Source organism: Crassostrea angulata, chromosome 7 (genome assembly GCF_025612915.1).
Source record: "Crassostrea angulata isolate pt1a10 chromosome 7, ASM2561291v2, whole genome shotgun sequence".
NCBI lineage: Eukaryota > Metazoa > Mollusca > Bivalvia > Ostreida > Ostreidae > Magallana > Magallana angulata.
Genome location: NC_069117.1, coordinates 58,271,348 through 58,291,913, shown reverse-complemented (window position 1 = coordinate 58,291,913; position 20,566 = coordinate 58,271,348). Strand labels below are relative to the sequence as shown.

The 20,566-nt window shown below is 33.5% G+C and overlaps 1 protein-coding gene across 1 annotated transcript; it reads left to right on the top strand.

Moving 5' to 3' along the window:
- Positions 1-46: 46 nt before the first annotated feature.
- LOC128191642 (WW domain-containing adapter protein with coiled-coil-like) lies at positions 47-20,154 on the top strand. Its single transcript, XM_052863826.1, has 13 exons — positions 47-205; positions 362-395; positions 2,565-2,715; positions 3,650-3,777; positions 5,369-5,496; positions 6,003-6,049; positions 6,738-7,073; positions 16,026-16,247; positions 16,575-16,634; positions 16,815-17,187; positions 17,332-17,509; positions 18,061-18,188; positions 18,413-20,154. The coding sequence occupies exons 1-13, from the start codon at positions 165-167 to the stop codon at positions 18,480-18,482; spliced, it is 1,896 nt and encodes a 631-aa protein (XP_052719786.1). The 5' UTR covers positions 47-164; the 3' UTR covers positions 18,483-20,154.
- The last annotated feature ends 412 nt before the right edge of the window (positions 20,155-20,566 follow it).

Below are 20,566 nucleotides of genomic sequence, written 5' to 3'. Positions count from 1 at the left end.
AATTTTATAAAACTTTGATATTTTCTATTTATAGCAAAAAGCCCGGATGTGTCATGGCGTAATTTCAACAGGTTACAGAGAAGTGAGACAGTGTCCAAATAAACCAAGATTTCCCCAAATTTATGAATATTGTGCGCTAAAGCACCTTATTTCTTCATGCATTAATGGTAATGCATGCAAGGAAACAACCTAGACTCGATGATGGGTAAAGATTTTATACATACCGCCGTATTGTAATTCATGACAGCAAATCCGCCATTTTTGTTGTCATTTTGAATAAAACTGAAGGTGATTTTCTGAGTGACAGAGCATTCAGCGGCTGAAAAATATTCATTGCATTAACTGGCTGCTTTTTTTGTAGGTATTTGGACAAAAGAGACTCCCATCTTTACCAGGTAATATTGATGATCACGAAATGGAGTTGGGTTTGAGTTGCAGAAACAACTGTCTCTTCAACATGAAACAGAAGATAAAAGCAGAAGATTTTCTATACAAAACAATTGGGTCAATCTTATTGTTAAATGTTGCAATTAAGATTGACACTCTCTGTTTGTTTAGATAATGTTGCATCAGTTTCGATAGTCTATTTCAAAGAAATAGAATGTATTATGTAATACGTTACAAGTACGATAAGTCAGGCCTTCATAGTTGCCTAAATCATGGAAGAGGAATAAAATGGCTTTATCAATTCGATTAAGTGTGTAGAACACCTGTTTTCAAAAGAAAAATCTGATTTTCAAGCAATTTGTCGAAGCCCCCTTTCAATTTGTGTTAGTGCACTCGTGTCTCACTTAAAATGACACATTTTCAATAGGTTTGAACATTATTTGATAGCTGATTAGCGACCAAAAAGTTGGCATTAGTTATTATTTTGGAAAATTCTTCAAATGTTGGAAGCACCTGATGGTTTCAGGGTATTCTTAGATACAAGTTTCTGTTGTTATTAGGTTTTCTAGATAATTTTGTTAGTGGAAATGCTGTTCGTGAACAGAATGGTTGGTTATACTAGCAATAATGAGCAGTAGGCGTGTGAAGTTTCAACATAGTTAGAATTTAATTAAATTTACCAAAATGGGGAAAGTATTAAATAAAATTTGTCTAAACACAAAGGAAAGTCTGTTTTGCTATTAATATTTGAATTACCTACCTGAGTTTTTGAGAAATTGTAATAGAAAGAGTCTAAAATCGTAGCCAGTGCCTTTGGACTGTTATACATCTATGAAAAGTTTTAAAATATCTCTGGAGGCCTAGGTTTTAAAATACTATGGAAGCCTAGGTTATAATCTGTTTTTGGCTTCTTGGATTTGTAATCTTCCATCCTGCTTTTTATATTTCACTTTCATTTAAGTGTGAAAACTAATTTTAGTGCAGAAGCAATGGTACCTGCTTTTCAGCTTTGAAACCTAGTCGTACATCATATAAACGTGATTGCTTCAGGATAGGGTTGCTATTGCAGTCTTGGGTTAATTTATCGAGTAAAGAAATGAATTGTGAACACAGAAAGATCGTTAGACATATTGCATTAATGTTGGATATTTTATTCATGATTTATATCCAATTTTTCTATTTTTTTCTAGTATAGTTCTTTCCAACTTGATTTAGTTTGGGCATTTTAAACTAGTATCAGTATTTGCATGTAATTACTTTTAATCTTTATAAAGATGTATAGTGGGCTTAAAGGACTTACATTATCATTATGTTTTGATTGTTTTCGTTAGAAGTTAACTAGTAGTTGTGCTGGATGGAAAAACTTGGTGTGCTTAGTACCGTTTTAACAAGAGTTGAACTTTGTTTAGTTGTGTTAACAGCAATGTGACATAGGCCTGTCTATGTCATTGCTGGCCACTCAGCCATGGCTATTTGAAATTAACACAATTTGGCCGGCTTTTGAGCTAAGACTAGCAATCTGTGTATATTTCCCTTGAAACCATGTAATTTTTAACTTGTTTGGACGCAAGAAGAAGTTAGCTACATCCTACCAAAAGTCTATGGTCTTGTTAAAATGGTTCTATCACAGATGTGTTTATTTTGATGATTGTATACAGTCAATATGTTACAACTACCTTATAATGTGGTTATATGTGTAAATGCAATGATGTTACATGAAAACAATCAATGGGATTATTTCATTGTAAGGAAGGCACTAGTCTTAGCATGGTGAATAAGAGGCATTTCTTGGAATTCAATAAGATGCATAATTTCAACCTCATTTAATTTGTAGAGAGGTTTGGAAAAGTTTTGAAACTTACCTTACAAGTCAGTGCAAAAATGGTTGTGTCTGTAGATGGAATGTGTATAAATCTAATGTAGTTAAGTTTCATTTCTTAGAAGTATAGAAGTTAATGCCACTCCAGCAACAGATTGCATTGAACAACAATGAATATAATGATATGTGTTAAAAAGAAAGATAAAAATATTTTAGCATGTCATTTTAGGGTTAGAATGAAGGGACGTTTATTCTGAAGTGTTTAACAAGTCGTTGATGATTACACTGGTCTTCAACTTCTAGCTCCACAGTAAATCGTGCAAATCTGAAATATAAAATGTAGCATTCCAAATTTCAGTCGAACAAGTACCCATCAAAGACCTACAGTGATCGTTACTCCAAGAGGGAAGATGGACGCTCCCGGGGTGACAGTCCTGCAAGCCGTAATAGTCCCAGATATCTCCACAAAAAACCTTATAATGAGAAAGATAAGGGCAGAATGGAAAGAGGTGAGTCTAAGTCTCGTACACAATCACATCAGTGCTCATATCACAAACTAATGTCAGCTCTATTTCTCAGTACATCTCTGCATACATCTGATCTCGTGTATCATAGTTCGCTTTTGTGTATAATGTGTTTGGTGAAAAATGCTGAAAAAATGCTGTTCCTAAGTGTAGTATACATCCTTAACGCTAAGAAATTTTCAATCAAGATTTTTGTGAACTCACTGATTTTCACATGGTGACAATGTATTCCAATCCTTCATGAGTAATTTCATTAGCAGATTTCATTCAAAATAACAGCAAAAGCCATGTCTTTATTGATAATTAGAATTAGATCAACTTTAATGTATTAGAGAAATGTGTATGTATCATATTATCATCATCATTGAATTGAACAATGGTCGACCTAATTTATACAGTGTCTATGTTATAACATTGACTGCATAAGAGGACACAAGAAGAAAATATGTTTCAATCGAAACATAATTGATAAATCTCCCTGCATTCGTTTGAATTGCAAAATTGGACACGAGACAAGTGCATGCAAAGCACTTAAAGTAATTGTTCAACAAACTTTGACCATGCAACAAGTAAATGATGAATAAATATTCAAATACACTCTAATTTTATTATGAATCAAGTATTTTGGGTGGAATAAGTAAAATGCATACCTATTAAACTTGCATTACACTCAATACTGACAGTATTTATCCCATGGTATCCAAAAACACACCCTTAAAAATGGGGTAAAAATTTTGTTCCAATGCATGTATAATATATACCCCTTCCCCTCTCTACTTTTTATCTAATAATTTTTTTGTACTGACAAAATAAAACTTTGTAATTGTTTTGAAATTGAATTTGATCACACCCCGACCAAAATTATCACCTCATTATACCCAAACATTGATTTGATTCTGTGTCTTGCACCATTGAACAGGAGCTTACAGTTCTCCAGACAAGAAGGTTAACCACGCCTCTACAGCCTCATCATCTCAGGGGGGAGGTAGTCAGAATGGCAGCAGTTATGACAAGGTCAAGGCCAACCACAGGGACCACAAACAAGAGGTCAGTACATTTATGAACATGGAATCATGAGTTTCTTTGCTGGTTACAGGGACCAACCTAGAGCAAAATTTTAGGGAGACTTCACTTCTCCCTAACAGAAAAATAGAGAAAAGTTTGAGAAATCAGGGAGACTTCCATTACTTGACAACAGCATAACGCTTATGACTCAATTTTTAATAATTTAAATTAGATTAGAAGTCAATAAAAAATAAAACAACTTCTAAAAATTTAAAAAAAACTTATCCAATTTATTAAATTTAATTTATTTGATGTATTCATACATTTTATAGATGAAATGTGTTTGTAATTGTGTTAGCTAAAAGACAAATAAAATCATTCTCTGTATTTCTGTGTATTTTGGAGGTATTCGTCTAACCCTTTGACCCAATTACAACCGTTATGTAGATGATCTTATTTTTAAAGATAACTGTAAACAAACGGTTTTATGATTGTTTTAGCATTACTTTGGCAAAGTTATTAACTAATTACAAGTTACCAACTAATTGTAACATCAACACTAAAATAAATAAACATCAGTTGCACAGTATGTGGTTGCATCACCCGTATTTATAACCCCCTAAAGATAAGACAGTCTTGAGTAATTAATCACAACAGGGGTTAACTGAGACTGTGAAAACTTCTTTAGATTTAGTTAATTATCATTTTATTGCCTTTGGGGTTAATTTACACGATTGTGAACTCATAATACAGGGCGACTTCAACTTCTCTTTCGGAGGAAATTCTGGCGAAGTTACCGATCAAAAAGCGACTATTTCGCCAAAGTCGCCCCCTAGGTTGGTCCTTGTGGTTAACACAAGGTTCCATTCAGACTAAGATGTTAGATTTTATTGTCAGTATAATGTGGATAGGCATTTTTAACAGAGTTTTCCAAAGGAAAAATCCAGTTATTGAAAATGGTAGGCACACAGCTGCCAAAAGTGTCCCCCTATCGTATGGATAAATCCTCCTACAGTTTTCAAGATAGGAAATTGTTGTTTTGCAGGTCAATTGTAAAAATATCAGAAAAGTGCATATTACTTAGATTTTGATTTTGATCATTTATGAAAAAAATACCACATGTAAAACTTAGTCATTTTTTGGCAAAATATTGCATATAGAGTACCCCATTTCTAGTGGTTATCAATTCAGGGTTGACAAATGAATTATAGATACTGTTTACAGATAAGAAAACTTGATTTGCTGTCACATTGACAGTTTTTCTCTTGTATGTAATTTCTGTTTTAAATGTTCACAACACCCCACATTAAATAGTTTGTTCTAGTGTACAGTATAATTTATGTCTTTTCTCTTTAATATTTAAAGAGTATATAATCATGAACTTTTCTTATTAATTCCTGAAATGATCCCCATGATTTATTCAGATGTGTCTTCTAAATGATATAACGTATATCATTCTTATAATGACTGTGTATATATTGAATACTTTAAATGTAATCTGACAGATTGTCATATTAGATAATTTTGTTTGATCTTCTACAAATTCTAACATTCCCGGATCCTGATAGAGTATAAGGAAGTGTTGTTTTAGCAATGTAAAATTCTAAAACGGTTTACTTTACTGTAATGCTAGGTTCAGAAGCCAGCTTTGCGGACTTGTGGGGAGTGGTCCGAGCATGTCAGCTCCTCTGGTAAACAGTATTACTACAACACCCGGACAGGTCTGTCACAATGGGAGAAACCCGACGACTGGAACGACTCGTAAGTCTGGCCTACAAATCAAGGCGCCTCATTGCTTCTGATATATAAATTTATGATAATTGCACTCATTGTAACAGTCATGAAGCTGTGCAAATTTTTTTTTATAACTTTGAACATTTTGTTTAAAGTGGTATGGGACACCTCCATATTGTGACATACTATTTATTGAAATAAACAATAAAATCAAGTGTAATTTTATAAATAGTTACTTTCCCAAAACTGATTCCTAATCCTAACAGGGTAGTGCAAAGGCTTAGAGGGTTCACTATGGTTAGAGGGTTCACTATGGTTAGAGGGTTCACTATGGTTAGAGGGTTCACTATGAATCTGGAAGTCAGATTTTGAATCCCACTGGGGATATTAAAATTTGAAAGTATTTTAATTATAATTTACTTTTATCCACATTAATTATAAATATTAAAAGATGTCCCATTCCATCTTGAGGAGAGCTGGTAAGCTAATGCTTTGAATAGGCAGCACATTCAGTTTTGTTTTTCCAATTTCAGAAAAGTTTCCAGAAGTGACAGCAGAAATAGAGCCCACAATGACAGAGGTATTTACTCATTTTTCTAGAAAAATCATGTGAAGACAATTATCATGTTGATGGAACAATTTATAAAAAGAAGAATGATGCACTGTCTGTTATGTTATTATCACTCATAATAACAGGCTCTAGCATCTGTAGAAATATCCTAGCTTTCACAATTTCTTTTTTTAAACTTTTAGTGTTGATAATATAGATATTGATTCAGTAAAGGTAATCATTTGCAGTAAATCAGATTTGAATGAGACTTATATTAGGAACATGTTCTAAAGTAATTACCTTAACAATTGTTGACAAAAATTTGTCATCTTTGATGGAAGCTTACCTAATGGATCTACATTTTGTGTCATTTATTTACTATTGAAAAACAATAACAAAACAAGGTTGAGATGAGATAATTATAGAAATTGTGGGTTTTTTTTCCAATATTCAATACAGTAGATTTTAGATTTAATTCAATAATTTTTACAGTGAAAAATTCTGAGTGTGAAATTGTAGATACTGAAGCACAATTAAGCTTTACAGTTATGATTTACAATAGGAATCAAGTTTGTTATTTGATCGGTTTTGCTGAGTTTCTTTTGATGGACATACATGTAGTCTTGTGCACAGAAATCAAGGATTTTCTTTTTGAACAAAAAATACTGACAATCTAAATATTTCCTATGATTCTGAAGTCATTTTGTTGACATTCTAGATTCTATGGCAAGAACCAAGTACAGTGGTGATCGGGGAAGTTCTGGGGGAGGAGATCGGGGAGGTTCTGGTGGAGGAGACCGTTCAGCCAAACGACAGGGCAATCTGGAGTTCAATCCAAGCTTACACAATGAGAAGCCAGACAAACATTATCTCATTCAAAAGTTCCAAGACAGTCAGCGGCAGGCCCAGATTGAAAGCCGTACCCCCACCGTCGGCGGAAAATCAAAGGACCGCTACTTCAAGGAGTCCGGCACGGTTATTGATCACAGTGGTAGTAACAATACGAACCGAATCCGACGCGATAGTGATCACAGGACTCCACACCGTAGACATGGTGAGTGCTATCTCTACACAGAGATACATAGTATATGTAGGCCTGTTTGTATGGGATGTTTATATTCTGGTAGGGGTAAGTATTCTTTCTTCTTTATTCCTTCCTATGATTATGCAAAAGAGTTTTTGGATGTTGGCAGAAAGCAAAGAGTTAAGATATATTTTTTAAGAAGGGTTACAAAAAAAAGTGCTTACTCCTCCTTGGTTGTTGTATTGTGCATTGTGCTTTTACCTGTGTTCTAGTAAATTGAAGGTTTAAATTGAAAAGAAAAACTGGCGAATTACACTAATGTACAGATAGCCAGAGTAACATTTAATGGAATCTATAAGCCTTTAAGGGTTGAATGAAACATTTGAAGAAGAGTAAACAAGCTTGTATGTTGGAATTCATATTAGCAAGATGTTTGTTTCCGATATCTCTGATACTGTGTCTTCAAACAGAGAATACACAGTCTTGTATCTTAGTTTATCTTCGTGTACCAGACAGCTCTATGTTGATAACTTTGACTTGCATTATTATGAACTATTTTTATGGAATTTGATGCCAAATCCTTATCATTGATATTATCCATTCCTTTAAAGGGGCATGGCAACGATTTTGGTCAAAAATAATTTTTCCGATTTTAAATATTTACAATGCTTCAGAAAGGCATTTTTAATAGGCAACCGAAATTTAAGTGTCATTTGTTGAGTTATAAGTGAGTTACAGAGCTTGAAATTCTTCGCTATGTAAACAAAGCGTTTGTTTACATTTTGAACGTTGAAGTAAAAATTTCAGTTTTAAACCTAAAACGAATGTGTTAAACGTTAGGAACTGTTTATCTATGCTTAAAATAAATAAGAAGACAGACAAATAAGCAAGAAAAAGATTTTTTACTGGTATATTGAACCTATGTAAACAAAAACAGGGCACGAGCCTTGTTTACATGACAAAGAATTGTGAGCCCTGTATCTTGTTTATAACTCAACGAATGACTCTCAAATTTCATTTGATCATTAGAAATGCATTTCTAAAGCATTGTAAATACTAAAAACAGAAAAATAAAATTTAACCAAAATCGTGACCATGCCCCTTTAAGGACTAATGTATGCAATAGCAAGAGTATATGATTAGTACTTACTATGGTTCAAAATGCTTTTAGTACAACAAAAACCAAAAAAGAAAATCAAAACACTGTCTAAAATCATAATTAACACATTTATCTTCTTTCCAAACATGGAATTTTACAGTCTTGATGGTTTTCTCTGTTCAGAAAAGGATCATATTCTTGCTAATATTATATATCAATGAATATTACGGTGCGGTATTGTTGTCTTTAGTCTGATTGATCAACTGAATTTGAATATTATTTTGTTTAATTTTAAAAATTCAAAAACTGTTAAGTTGCTGCTGTGATTAGCAAAGTTATTTAAAAATTAGTGTAACTTCTGGTGACATTGAAGCATGATTGATTTTAAGTAAAATTAGAAATTGTCAAAACCTCTTATCTGTTACCACAATATTATTTCTGATAAATGTTCAGATTTGCCAATTTTGGAGGCCATCCATGGTATAAACTGTGTAATATTCTTTATTTGAGGAAACCAATGTTCTGTACATGATTATGTTTTGATACTGAAACTTTAAAGGGATTTGGACACAATTTGAGATCAAAAATTTTACTTTTATTTTTTATGTATAAAATGGTTTACTGGTGCATTTTAAATGATTGACCAAAATATTGAATGTCAAAGTCAGGTTATGAGCGAGATACAGAGGCAAGAATTGGTTGTAATGTAAGCAAAGCTCAAGTCTAATAGTTGTTTACAAAAAATGTAATGTAGTGAATTACAATTTCTTAGACAAAATGACATGTAAGCACAATTTAAACTAATTCAGTATCTTCATAAATACTATTATCAACAAAAAAAGATACATTTGATTGAAACTTACACCAATACAACACATATGTAAAAAATGACAATATTTGAGCTTTGTTTACAAAACAAAGAATTATGAACTCTGTAACTTGCTTATATCTTGATATTTGACTTTCAAATTTTAACATAGCATTATAAACTTCTATATTTATCAGTATAAACATTGAAAATGAAAAAATAAAATTTGAAATTTTAAAGTCAAATCGTGTCCAAGTCCCTTTAAGCAATAACAGGTAAACTTCAAAAACAGGAAATTATCAAACAAGACAAAAGTAAAACAAAAAGGTGCAAATTACCAGATTATTATCTACACAATGTCAGACCACATGTAACAGCAGCATAGATATAAATGAGTCTGGTCACTCAACAGTTAAAACTTTGGCTATCGTAATGCAGTACATAGCCATTATATGAAAACGCTACCTTTGTTTACTGCATTTTTTAAAGCAATATGAGCTGTATTTTTTAGAATTTTATTTTGCTGCAGAAACTTGCTAGTGTGATAAGTCTGCATATAACTTAAACTCTTATGATAAATAAAATTTTAAAGAATCATTAATTTCATCAGAAGAAAAATTTCTCTTCTTAGGAATGTATAGCAGATTAATTTTTGTACAGGAGAACAATAATTCAATTAGGCTTCAATTAAGGCGTCTTAGCGGTTTTTCCAATAAAAATATCGCTAACAGAACTTTTATAACCGTGATATATTTGTCAATTTAGTAGAATATAACATTTTCATAAAAAAAAATAAAATTTCAGCATGAAAATTGTAGATCATTTAAACATTTGAAACTATTGTTTAGTTGATTTATCACGAAATATTTTGCTCCTAATCTGTTGATAGATAAGTTGTATTAAAATGGCCATTCCAAACTTAATATCAACTGTTTATTCAGCAACCAGAGCCCTGTTGACTCTGTGATTGTCGCTACTTTTAGCTGTTTTAAGATTACCATTATTCAGAGAGTCAAGACTCATAAAAAATCTGCCTCAGAAACATAACATCATGAATATAAAATTTTCACTACCAACAATTTCCTCGTAGACTTCTCCCTGAATTAACATGGCATTATGGTCAAAAGTCTTAGTGCGTATTGTACACCCATAGTACGTTTTTTCACAAATTTTCAGGCCCAAAGTGAGGGTGTGTATTACCAGTGATTACCAATATACACAACTGCATATTATGTTTAGCAAACTACGGTATTTCATTGTAAATAATTATGCAGATATTTGGACTTATTTTTAGGGACTATTTTCATGTTCTAAACATTGTTATTGGTCTGTGTACTGTTATTATGTTTATTAGGTTTTGACATTTTGATAAGATTTCAACAAGAGATGGATATATCTCTAATGTATATCTACTATATGTTTAAGATAGCCTTCAGAAGTTCTTGCAGTCATAACGTTTCATGTTCTTTTTAACATTAGAATCACAGTACCTGTATAAAACCAACACCCTGAAAATAAGAATGTTCTTTTATGACTGATGTGGAGAGGATAAACCTACTGTTATTTATACATATGATATATGATAACAAACTACAATCATCAGAATTCAGTACATGATAAAATGAGCTGGCCATAAAGGGCTGAAACTGTAAATTGTGTTCAGTAAAGAATTTCTTACTTTCAATGATTTAAATGCACTTATTGTGGAAACAATAATATTTAGGGGTTCTCAATTTTCATGATTTTTATGGGTACCCCTTGCAAGCAAACAAATTTTGAAACTGTCTTTATTCACTTTTACAAACTAATTCTTGATATATATGTCCCAATGAATGCTTCGTAATTCAATTGACTTCAGGTCACTTCTCAAAAGGTTTCCTCTTATAGTCAGTATTACAAGCAATATTGAGAGAATAAGATGAGCAAATTGATTAAATTAAGATTACCAATTGAAAGTAAATTTAATCATTTGATCAGCTTTGTATATTGCACAATAACAGATAACAATATCATCAGAAGATGACAAGACTTTGTAGAATTCTGCTGCTTTAATTTCTAAAGATATTCATAATCATTCTTAGTCCCAGGATGTACATATTAAAATAAAATATGTCAGGTTTATTTGTATACATGTAATTAACTTTTTCAGTTGTAATCATGTTTTATGGCGTATAGAATTTAGAATCATTTTCTTTAATGAGACCAGTCTGCCACATTGATTTGATATGTTCCTTGTTCTTTTAATTTAATTGGTCATTAAATTTTGTTAAGATAAGCAATTCAAGCAATGTCTGAAAGTTCTTCAAATCAGATTGTCTTTCAATGATATTTTTGTATCAGCTTAAACATTGATAAAGTTGAACTTCAGCAAATAGTTACACATTGCTTTACATTGTACTATGAAAATATTTGTTCCATTGTCTTTGAGAAACACATGTTTTATATCATCCATTTTATATCATCCATAAATCTCAAAAGTGACCACAACATAAGGATGTTAATTACTTTATAGTCATTTCCAACTTAAATTTTCCTAGAAAATATCATCAATTCAAGTGGAGTTTGAATGCAATGTTAGGACTAGAATTATGTCTTCTAGTGGAGTTTGAAATTGTCTGTTAGTAATAGGATTGTGTTTGAAATTGCAATGATTATAAAATCTAGCAAAGTTTGAAATACAATGTAAGGACTAAGGTTATACCATATAGTAAAGTTTCCAATGCAATGTTAGGATTAGGATTATAACATCTAGTGGAGTTTGAAATGCTATGTAAGGAGAAGAATGATACATCTCGTGGAGTTTGAAACTTTGTAAGGACTAGAGTTAAACCATCTGGCTGAGATTGAAATCCTACTAAGAGGAATGAGAATAAGATTTCTATCATCTTGTGAAATTTGAAGTCCTACTGAAATTTCATCATCTAGTGGAGTTGAAATTTTTGGAGGATTATACCATCTAGTAATGAACTATCAGAAGACTAGGTTTATATTATTGTGTTGAGTTTGAAATCCAATGTTAGGACTAGATATATACATGTACCATGAAGTGGAATTTGTAAGATAGAAATCCTTTGTAAGGACTAGAATATATAATCTAATAAATGGAATCCTTTGTTACCACCAACTGTAGTTTAAAATCCTATTTTAAGACTAGGGTTATGTCATTTACTTGAGTTTGAAATTCCTGTAAAGTTTACATATATATACTATGTAGGGGGAAATGAAATCCTACCTAAGGATTTGAATTATATCATCTTGTCCAGTTGTCCTGCATGTCCTTTGCAAGAACTAGATAAAATCACCATTTAGTGGAGTTGATGCCCAATATGTTAGGTTGTACTATACAGTGTTTTCCCCAGAAAATTTTTGATGCATGGGGGGAAGTTTGTCAGAGTAGGTGTGCGGTGCAGCCTAAAAGCACCCAAGCCGGCGCGAAATCACTGCGCGTAATAATAATATAACCATTTGATGAAATGTACTACATGATATGTTCTATAATTGATGCATTTTCATGAAATCTACATCAACAAGTATTATTTCAATTCATAATTATAATTTAATATCTATATCTATAATTTTTCAGGGGGGGGGGGGGTTTCTGGCAAAACTAATAGCATTTTTTTCAAAATCAATTTTTTTCAAGAGACTGGCTTTCACAAGTTTTCACAAGAAATATAGATTCACAAGACAGTTCAACACCAGCTTCTGTCCCATTTTTTCCCCTACATATTATATAGAGGTTTTTTTAATGGCGGGGGGGGGGGGGGGGTGAACAAGAGATAGGTTTTATGTGAAAGTTACTGTGATATCTTGACACCAGTCCCCTTCCCCATTTAAGTTACGTCGTATGTACACAATCATTTTCATAGGCATACTATATACGATGTTTCTAGTCATGTGACATTGCTTCCGTGTATTACCTGCAATTAACTGTAGTTTTGTCTTTATTGAGTACATTTTCTCAAGTTTCCAATATCCTTGCGGCAAATAAATAGTTCAAGCATATCGAAACCAAGCTAACACCATCGAGTGAACGTTGTGCTATTTTTAGATCTTGGAAAATCCTCAACATTCGATAATGGCGGATATGTCCAAAAAAAAAGCACATTATATGATTATATTTAAACAAGAAGTAATCACGTCTCATTTCATGCATTTATCACCGATTAATAAACTCAGTTTTAATATATCTCAATCATAAGCTATAAGTCCTTCAATCGTTTACCACGTGTGCCCCCTTGCTGAGATCGATGTTGAAGTTAACGACGCTCACTGAGGGTGCCAGCGGTTTTATGAAGTTTGAGCGGAGGAACGACAATTTTATGTCTATTAATTACTGTTAAGATGAAATAATTGGAAATTAATGGAAAAAGAATTTTGCTTTGAAATAAACATGCATAGCGGGAAGCATGGCGGCACTTTGTGATGCATGGCGGGGAATCTTCAATGCATGGCGGTACCGCCATGCAAAAACGGCCTGGGAAAAACACTGACTATATCATTGAGATTGAAATTATAGTTAGCACTAAAATAAGATCCTAGTTAGGACTTATCCTGTAAAGTATACTTTTTATGACAAGAAGTTCACCATCTCGTTCATCATATGGTACTGCTCATTAAGATTTATGAATGATCTTGTTCTATTGCAACTAAGACCTACATTTAAAACTTACTAAAAGAACCCAGATCATGTACCAAAAAGATGCATTTACTGTCCTGTGATTCTTGTTCTCATTTATTATACAGTATAACTTGTGACGAAATCTTAGAAACTAAAATTGCACAAAGAGGTGGTCTACTTTGAGAAACAACACAGAAACATTTGATAATGACTTGATAGCTTTTTACCAATTTGCTTTTAAATGGAGAGAATAGCTTCAAGATACACTAGTAATTTGGGAATACTATGCATCAGAACTTATGACTTGCAACCACATTAATACATCGTTATTAATCACAAACTAATCAATATTTCAATTTAATTGCCTTAAAATATAATAATAAAAATCAAAGTTGTAAAAAAAAAATGGTTTTATATAGATTTGGTTTAATACAGTTTTTTCCATGTGACTGATAATATCTACGTCTTTGGCGTTACTTCTTTTGTAAAACGCAGCCCAGTTTTATTGTCCAATCCAGGAAGATCAAAATCTAAGAAATCTATGGTCCTGACATCAGACAAGCAAAATTAAAAGCAAATTATTTAATGAATAATATTTAAGATTTACCAGGTTTTTATCAAACATACTGATAAAAAAATTAAATTAAGAAATATCAATTCAGTGTCATCAAATGTCTATGATGTACCATAGTTCAAAGTAAAGGTTCTGTTGTTTAATACAAAATATGTTTGTTTGCTTATATTCAGTAGATTGATTAAATGGGGAAATCATTGTGGAAATCTGTGGCTCAGATGAACTGAGTATACAAAGACCATCATTTTACTTGGATATTAAACATTTATTGCATTTCAGTGAGGGAAGTATGAAGATTTATTCCCCCATGGAAAAAACATATAGAAAATAAATAAATAAATAATAAAATATAATTTTTCTGGGGGAATAAATCTTCATATTTTCCGAACGTTCATGCACTTAATTGTTTATAATACCAAACAATAGGTTATAATATAGTATACACTGGGATCTAATTATTTCTCAATTATAGTAAGCAATAACATAGTTAATGTTTACCAGTTTCTTTCTTATGTCATTTTTCTGATGTAAAAAGGATTTAAAACGATTTTTAATAGAATTATATTTCAAATTACATCGTATGCTTATATTCGGGTCCCTTTATTGGAAGTATTAAGGGAAATGTTTACCTTCTTCTTCAGAGGGAGTTTGTGGTAGCATTAGGAGTATCAATGCTGTTATTGTGTGCTTTGCCAGTTTGAATTATTTTCTTATATGTTATTGTAAAAAATACTCTATTTAATTATTGAATAATAATACATGGTACCTTGCATCTAAAAGTTTTCCTGTTTTATTCCCAATATAAATGTATGTAATGAGTCACCTGTTGGCTCTGTCAAGTTCTCATTTCAAAGTCAATGTTTATTTGACGATGAAAATTTTGATGAAAATGTCACAGGGTGAACAGATGTGTGAATGTCAGTCAATATATCGGGTCTCAATAGCTTAGTGGTTAGAGTGTTGTCACTGTACGCTAGAGGACCTGGGTATGAGTCCCAGTTGAGACTTAACTTTTTACCACCTGTTAAAAAAATGTTATACCACAAGTGCTTGTCCCCCCTTATTCATGTTTTAGTTTTTGTTAAAATTAACTGATAATCATTTTGACTCATTGTATGACCATCACTTGTTAATATTGATTGTTTGTTCAACAGTAATATTGAATAATTAGTTGACTAATTAATTGAGATACCACTTTTATTGAGAAGTTACATTTGCTTTCGATGAGTTCTGCAAACATATTTATATGAATATACACTAAGAGCATGTACATTTGTAGCTGAAGATATGTAGCTTCACAAAGAAATTTGGGTTGACATACTAAAGAGCTAAAGTTCTTTGCATTAAAAAAATTTGCAATTTATGACGCACAAAACTTGCACTAGTTTTCAACTGATTAAACTTATTTCCTAACATATTCTGTGAAAATAATTCAGGCCATAAAACTCTTCTCATAATTTAATTTTGATATAGTGGCTATGTTCAATTGTTTGCTTTGTGGGCTGCAAATTGCAAGTTTTTTGTATAAAATGAACTGTGTCTCCATCGCATGTCAACACAAATTTTCTGTAGGCCTACAAATTTTCTGTAGGGCTACAGATCTGCAGCTAGCAAGTTGTTTACATGAGGATTAAAAATACCATCAATAATATGCATATCAATCTGAGTCTGGTTATAATTTTAATAAAAAAAGGAAGTAAAGAAGCTGCAAATGTTATACTCATGGTGCAGTATGGTGACTTGTCTCTTTGTTTTTCTCATGTTGGTATATTTTGCAAAACCTGTCGTTGAAAATTTGTAAACAAAAATAAAAATTTTAAAAATCGGTTTGTTTACGGTACTATGAATTCCAATGGTGATCCTCTTTGTTTTGATTACAGGAGCTCAGGTAGATGACATGGACATCTCACCTGACACTTCCCCCAGTTCTAGGCCCTCCAGCTGTGCTGGGACCCCCCAGATGGGGCCGGCCTCCACCCCCAATACAGCAGGGGGACACCCCAGTTCTACCCCCTCATCCAGTGCCCCCTTCATAGCCAACATACCCCAGCTCATCAATCAGATCAGCGGGGGACAGAACAATCAAGAACTCACCAACAAAGGTAAAACATCCCACACCACTGTAAGTCTCAGGTGCAATGCTTAGTAGTAGGCACTGAGGGATCACCCTGTCAGTGTTTATTCTACTGACAAAATTGTTCAATTATTTCCTAGATGATTTGTAACACTTTCCTTTGAGGACTTAAATCTCCCAGAAAGAAATGGCTTTTAATTATATATATAAACAAACAGGTAGTGCGCTACCTGTATTTTCAGTACTTTGATTAACTTTGTAAAATTTCATCGAAATTGAATATTATTATGGTTATTCATGTTATCTGAATTGTTTCATTTTCTTTCCCTTTAACCAAACTTTCTCTGTTATTCAGCTTTACAGACTCTGCAGAAGCTTCAGGAAGTAATCAGTCGGCAGATTGCCCAACAAACGAGTGAGTATAAAAGTCATCTATACCAGTCTAAGGGAAGTCTGAAAAGGGACTAGGCCCTATGTTCAGTGCTAATGAAAAGTGATATGACTTGGATAATCTTTATTATGTTATTAAGCTATGTTAAAAACTGTAAAGAAATACTGAATAAGTTGATATGTACCATGTTTCCTCTACTTGCAGCCCGGGCGAGTACATCTCACGCCCAGCATAGTTCTCTGTCCACGAGCACAGCAGTGGCTGCCCACCCAGCCCTGACCCGGTCATCTCAGCACCCCTCAGACTACAACAGTGTCACCCCTCACACCCACTCCCAAACTCCCCAAGTCTCCAGCCCTCATGTACCTGCCAATCATGTCAACCACATCCCCTCCCCTGCCTACACGTCGGGGGGTGGGGTGTACGGTAAACTGGGTCAGAGTCAGCAGCAGCAGCAACACCTGGGTCACCAATCCCCCTACCACCAGCTGCATGTGGACACCAGTAACGGTCCATACGTCCTTGGCTCCACGGCGGGACAAAGCCCAAGGTCGGACCACGGCCAAAAATCTTCTTGGTAAGGGCTTTTTCATGATGCAATGTTTCAGGAATTCTTATACTGAATCCCTTGTGTTTTGCTGACTATTTCTTATGTACTAACAATATTTAAGAAATTAATGGGTTCTCTGGGCTAAGAAGTCTTCTTGATTCTGTTTTTCAGTGCTAGTCCTTCAAGTACTACCAGTTCACAAGATCTTCCAGTGGGTGTGGGTGACATATCTGTGACTGGCCTCAATCAGACAAACTCTCCCAACGTGTCGTCGTCACTGAGTCAGTACTATAACGAAAAGTTGATAAGTCACGTCACTGGCTGGCACGGGGACCAAGCTGAAAGACAGGTACGCACTCGACTCCACCATGAGTCCAGGCATAGAGCCATAAGAAAGATTTTTGGTTTCAATCTTACTTGAACAAAAGCAATACTGTGGAATCATTAGAATTTGAGGTGGTTCAATTTTCTTGGTATTCGTTGGGAGCTCTCGCCCACCAATTTACATCATCCATGAAAACTAATTGTAAAATCATCTGAAACTGAAAACTGGCACATCTATGAAATCACATCCCCATGAATAAGCAAAAATCCACAAAAATTGGCCCCCACAAAATGAAATGATTCTACAGTATGCTGTGGAAAAGTGAGGCTGATATGAAATAAGAGATGTTCTTGAGTTTTATGGCTCTTAAGCCTGAAACAGGCAGTGAATAAGCATCTGATGCTTGTTCAATAGTATAATTCGTTTCAGAAAGTAAAACAATTGTAAAGCAATTATTTGGTGTAAACTTTCAATATCAGAACGTGAGTCTTTATGCTTCTTAGCATTGTATTTGTGGCATAGGTTTGGTTTTGGCTCAACCAAAGAACTAATGCTGAGTTGTATGATTTTTGCAGGCTCGGCGTTACTGGGAAGAAGGCATTAGTGTGGGCAGCTTTCACTGTGGCCAGGTGGGAGTGGAACTAAAGAGGTCAAGGTCATTAGTGAGGCTGGCAGAGATCCAGTCCACTCTCCATGAACAAAGGTATGTTGGCAGTTTGACATTCATAATCTGCTAAACATATTTATAACACTTGACAAATTTTCTCCAACATTAGTATAACATTTCTGATTCTCTTGAAATCTATCAAATCTTTTCTGATCAGCTCCATTGTTATTTGAAGATCTTACATTGAGTATAATATTGAGTAAAACAAACAAAAATGCTCACATTTCATTTATGCATAATTGGTGCTGCCTTTTTTCCAGAATTTTATTTTTATCAACACAAGTGCATGAACTGGAAAGCATGAAAGCGCCTAGTTTCTCATCTCATTAATTGGATCATCCCAATAGAAGACTCATCCTTGTTGTCCCAGATGCTTTGCTGTTTTTGCATTAGAGATCCTCCGTTGGACGGGAGGGATTCGTCATGTTTACGGAACTTTCAGCCAGACCCTAGCAGTCTCGTCAACAGCATTCGTGTCCAAGCTTTTTGTTCTTTGTAAAGAAAACTGCATCTTTTACTGATACTTGGATAAAAAAAAATATTTTTAAATTATTTTTTTTTTAAACTTGAATATCAGTTGAATTGTGAGTCTGTAGTTGTGATGCTATCTTAAATTTTTTTTAACAAAGATCTGTAAAACTGTTCTAGTGATTTTTAAAGATACAGACTAACTGATTTTTTGTATTTTATGATTAGCAAGTCATTCTCTTGTAAAAGCCAAATTCTTTGTAACCAAGATTGTAACATTATGTCAATGTTTGAACAAAACTATGTAATAATATTTCTTGGTTGTGAATTATAGAGTAACATGCCTAAGGCTCATTCAACAGAATTTCTATAGAAAACAAACTTTCTGAAAGTGCTAGAATTGTGTACAGGATTTGTAAATAGTTATCTGTGGATTAGAAATGTTATGGTCACACTGTCTGGTGGCTCTACACTGGACAGGCTCCCACTGAAATCCACCGCACACGTTTGTAATCTGTATTCTACCATCACTCTGTAAGCAATAGAACAACTTGAATTTGTTGCAATATTTTTTTTTATCCCTACCTGTGCAGAGGACACAGGGTATTTTAACTTATAGTCTGTAGAGAAAATATTCTCTGTTATAACGAGGATTTCGTAGTAGAGAGGACGAGATCTGGCGCTGTCAGAGTTATCGTCCTTCACTTTGTCATTAGTTTCTGGAATATTTATTCTACTCTGGTATCAAAATCATTGGAACAGTAACTTTTATTGTCCTTTCCTTTTTATTTTGGTAAGTGGGAGGGGAGATGTTGAATTGTCTGTGGATATACAGATACCAGCATTTCTGATCTGGGACCAGGCCATGATTGGTCAACATCATTGTAAGTCACCGTTCCCTGACTGTGAATGAAGTGTGCAGATATTTATGTGTGTGACTGTTGGCTTACTGAGCAGGGTATGCTTTTGTTTGTATGTTTGTGTGCATGTGTGAAAAACTGATAGGAAGGATGACTAAGAGTGTATAGGGGTGAAAATCTGTATTCCTTTTTTCTTTTCTAACAAAACCAAGTTTCATGCATAAGCTTTTCTGCATCCAGTTGTTTTGGAGAGCATGAAGGGACAAAATAATTACTTGTATATTTCATTATTCTTGAGCAAAAAACTAATTATTAAAATGATGTCAACACATGTCTATTTTTATACTATTTTTTTTCTTAAGCCTTGATTTAGTGAAATCAATGGCTGGTGAGAGAGTGGGCGTGAATGACGTGACACGGGGGCGGATCCTGGCGTGTTACAAGTCTGTGTGTGTGTTCAGAGGGGACACAAGCTTCTGTGTATTATCTGTGACGGTACCTGATTGGTTGCCGTGTTTCCTGTTTCCGGTCTGCACCAGGACCGGATATATTTAGCCTCAAACAAGCGGCGAATACTAAGGCGGGATAACTCTGCAGCTTCTACAGTGAGAGTTTAAATTGTAGATAATATGTTTAAATATCTGTTAAAAATAAAACTGAATTCAGACACGAAATTGTCTTGTGTATTGTTTGGAGATTTGTATTGGTGCAAAAGATGATAATATTTCATCCCTAGTGTTAGGATTAATTGCAAAAACGAAGTTATAAAAATTGTGTGTACTACATTTGTGCAAATGCGGTCTGCCATCAAAACAAAAAAAATTATAAACTCAGTATTTTATTAAGTCTAAAAAATAATTTATAAGTATTAAGAGATCATATGCAACGACAAAAAATAAGTTATCAATATATAAAGAACACAATACTAAATGACAAGTCCGTGCAATTGAAGGTGTAGCCATAAAAAAGAGAGATGAAAAAAATGGGTGTATATTGCGATTTGATGAATGAGCAAAATGTGAAAAGAACAATGATAATTAACCTTGAATGTGTACTTGGCTTATGCTGCATGACCCGAGGGAAGTA